This window comes from Lactuca saligna, chromosome 9 (genome assembly GCF_052625555.1).
Source record: "Lactuca saligna cultivar CGN05327 chromosome 9, ASM5262555v1, whole genome shotgun sequence".
NCBI lineage: Eukaryota > Viridiplantae > Streptophyta > Magnoliopsida > Asterales > Asteraceae > Lactuca > Lactuca saligna.
The window spans coordinates 125,541,839-125,545,688 of NC_136425.1; the positions used below are offsets into that span (position 1 = coordinate 125,541,839).

General features: G+C 38.3%; 1 protein-coding gene across 1 annotated transcript; it reads right to left on the bottom strand.

The window, feature by feature from the left end:
- Positions 1-884: 884 nt before the first annotated feature.
- Positions 885-1,391, bottom strand: LOC145016687 (uncharacterized). The gene has a single exon (XM_078974935.1). It carries the CDS (start codon positions 1,389-1,391, stop codon positions 885-887), a length of 507 nt encoding a protein of 168 aa, XP_078831061.1.
- Between the last annotated feature and the right edge of the window lie 2,459 nt (positions 1,392-3,850).

Sequence of the window (3,850 nt, forward strand, 5' to 3'; positions counted from 1 at the left end):
GCATATGCTCAATCTGTAAACCAAGACAATATTTGGTTTTTCCAAGATCTTTCATTCAAATTCTTTCTTTAAAAGTTCAATCACTTCAAGGATTTCTTTATTCGTTCCAATGATGTTCAGATCATCAACATAGATTGCTATAATCACATATGCAGATGTTGTTTTCTTAATAAATACACATGGACAAATAGTGTTATTTTTATAACCTTTACTTATCAAATAATCACTTAAACGATTGTACCACATGCGCCCTGATTTCTTTAAACCATACAAAGATCTTTGTAATTTTATAGAATACATTTCTTTGGGTTTTGCACTTAATGCTTCAGGAATTTTAAATCCTTCAAGGATTTTCATATAGATATCACCATCAAGTGATCCATACAGGTAAGCTGTAACAACATACATAAGATGCATCTCTAAATTTTTAGATACTGCCAACTGATTAAATATCTGAAAGTGGTTGCATCCATTACTGGTGAATAAGTTTCTTCATAATCAATTCTAGGTCTTTGAGAGAAACCTTGAGCAACAAGCATGGCCTTGTATCTTACAATTTTGTCTTTCTCATTTCCTTTTTGTACGAAGATCCATCTATATCCTAATGGTTTCACAACTTCAGGTGTGAGGATAATGTTCCCAAAAACCTTTCTCTTGTTAAGAGAATTTAATTCAACTTGCATAGCTTCCTTTCATTTAGCCCAATCATGTCTTTTTTGACATTCAATGATAGATTGTGGTTCAGGATCATCATTCATAATATCACATGCAACTAAATAAGAAAATATTGCACCTATACTGTCAGTTTCATTTTGGTCACATATTCTATTTGTCTGACCATAATTTTATGAATCATCCTCTTTTCCTGGGGGAATTTGAAAAATTCATGTTTCTCCAGGAACACTTTCCTCATGATCTAGTGCATCTTCTGCTCCTCTTCTTTTTCGTGGGTTCTTATCCTTAGAACCAAATGGCCTTCCACGCTTCAGGCGTGTTTTAGACTCTTGAGTAACTTTATCATCAGATTGTCCATGTGGAATGTCAATTCGAGCTGGAACATTGACAGCTGGTATATATGATTTAGTCACCCTTTTTGTGTCAGTAAATGCATCAGGTAATTGATTTGCCATTTCTTGGAAATACATTATCTTTTGAACTTTCATATCACATTGCCTTGTGCGAGGGTCAAGATATGATAAAGAAGCCTCATGCCATGACACATCCTTTTCCATGATCTTCTTTTCACCACCTAATGATGGGAAATTTTCCTCATCAAATTGACAATCTGCTAGGCGTGCTGTGAAAACATCACTTGTTAATGGTTCAAGATATCTTATAATAGAAACTGACTCATAACCAACATATATTCCCAACCTTCTTTGAGGACCCATTTTTGTCCATTGTGTGGTGCAATAGGGACATATACTGCACACCCAAAAATTCTCAAATGAGATATATTTGGTTCTTGACCGAAAGCAAGTTGTAGTGGAGAATATACATGATATGAACTTAGTATTATGTGTATCAATGATCTAGCGTATTGTAACATCCGAAATTTTAGGTATTATATTTATTCATTTTATTTTGAGTTTTGTGAAGAACTCGGCGAGTTGGTGCGTAGACTCGCTGAGTAGAGACGCGATTTCTCACCCGAATTATAACCGGACTTGGTGAGTCCGTGCCTGTTTAATGAAACCCTAATTTCTCGGGTTTGGGGCCTATTTAAAGGGCCTTATGGCCGTCATTTGTGCTCACCAGCCCCCAGAGCGAAACCCTAGTGAACTTGAGCGTTTGGAGTGAGAGAAGGAGCCATTGTCGACCTTGGAGGTGTTTTCTAGAAAGGGAAAGGAAGCTATAGCCAAGAGGAAGCAAGAGGGTTAACTTCCTGAAGATCTGAGATCCAGAACATCACGTTTGAGGTACTGTTTTCGATCCATTTTCTGTTGAGGTGATGTTCATGTTGATTTAGGGCTTATTGAGCCCTTATGTGACTAGATCTAGTGCTCCCATGGTCCCTTAAGCGAGTTAGGTTCTGGATTTGGATCCATGGTGGTCCAGAGTACCTCTTTGTCCACGCTTTATATGAGTCTATGGAGGTTTTGGTTTGGGATCATTGTGTGTGAGGACAAAACACCATTTATGAGTCAAGAGGTGTGTTATGAGAGCCAAGACATAAACTTTACGTGATAAATAAGTATGGAAAGACTGGATCTATGAGCTAGTGGAACAGATCTAACCTCAGAAGGTCATTTGGGGTTATGCATGGAATGCACTTGCCGAGTCCATTGGCAGACTCTGCGAGTTCGAGCGAGTTGTTCCGTGTTTTCGAACCAGGGGTTGGGTAACCGAGTTGGGTGAGTGACTCGGTGAGTCGGAAGGGATTCAGAGGAATCGGGTCCTCGTAAGGACTCAGCCAGTCCACGCCAGACTTGGCGAGTTTGGTTGACCGTTGACCATTGACCAGAGTTGACCGGTGTTGACTTGATAGAGTTAGTCAACCCTAGTTGGGAAAGTGTTAATTAGAGATATTTTTGTGTATAGGAGGACTATAGCTCAGGAGATCGAGCACTAGTGATTTCAGGGATTTACGAGTTACCAAGATACACAAGGTGAGTCTTCTCACTATACTTTACCTTGAGTAGGTAAATAGAGTTATGTGATACAGTGTTATATATATATATATATATATATATATATATATATATATATATATATATATATATACATATATATATATATATATATATATATATATATATATATATATATATATATATATTGTTTGTTGCACTGCATTCTTCTATGTGATTTATGTTGTGCATGCTTGCAGAGTTAGAACCTGAGGGTTCACAGAGTTTGGGTGCACAGACCCACAGAGTTATAGCCTCGAGTGGCTAATATGTGTTATATGTGGTATTTTGGGGAACTCACTAAGCTTTGTGCTTACAGTGTTTTGTGTTATGTGTTTCAGGTATTAGTGAGGATCGCGGGAAGGCGCCAGCTTGATCAGTACACACATGGGATTTTTATGCTATGAGATCTTGGGATTGATATATGTTATAATTGAGTTTCAAACAATGATGTTTTTATGATTTACAAATGAATTATGTTTTTATAAAATGCGAAAAATTGTTTTGGAAATTTACATCGTCACAAGTTGGTATTAGAGCCTTGGTTTGAGGGATTCGGGTACACCTTCGGGAGTATTTGAACTCAAACTGAGGATTTGGAAAATATTTTCAAAAGAGAACCAAGTTTTCTAAAAAGAGTAAAAGATTTTTTTTAGAGAAGCGCAGAGCAGAGACGTGTGTATGATCAGTCAGCGCCCGAACGGTGATTTCCCAAAATACCCTTATGTTATATGTTTATGAGATTGATATGATGTATTCTCTTGGTAGAGTGGGCTAGGTATTCCTATTAGGACTAGGGTGTCCTGATTTGTGATGCCTTAGCCTAGGGGGAAGGTGAGCTGCTATGAGATGCTTGAGAGTGAGTAGGTAGCAGTAAGGAGCTATGCTATAGAAAGTGGAATATGCATAATAGAGTACTTGGGACTTGGGATCCTAAGAGGAGGACTTGGGGTGTACACTAATACGGTGCGGACAGTAGTATTGGGCCCGTACTACTAAAAACACTGGGGCGTACAATTCAAGTAAGAATCTTCGGGATGCCAGAGATCAAGGAGGGATGCGTTATCGAGTGCGAGTATGCTCAAATGAATTTCTAATATATCATATGTTGTATTTCATAGGTAGATCATGGTGAGGACACAACTTATGCGAGAGAGCAGCAAGACTAGTGATGAGGAGATCCGCCGGATCATCCATGAGGAGGTGGCTGCGGCCATCAG

Bases quoted from the DNA above. Each gene is read 5' to 3' on its own strand.
- LOC145016687 (XM_078974935.1), bottom strand. From the start codon at position 1,391: ATGGGTCCTCAAAGAAGGTTGGGAATATATGTTGGTTATGAGTCAGTT.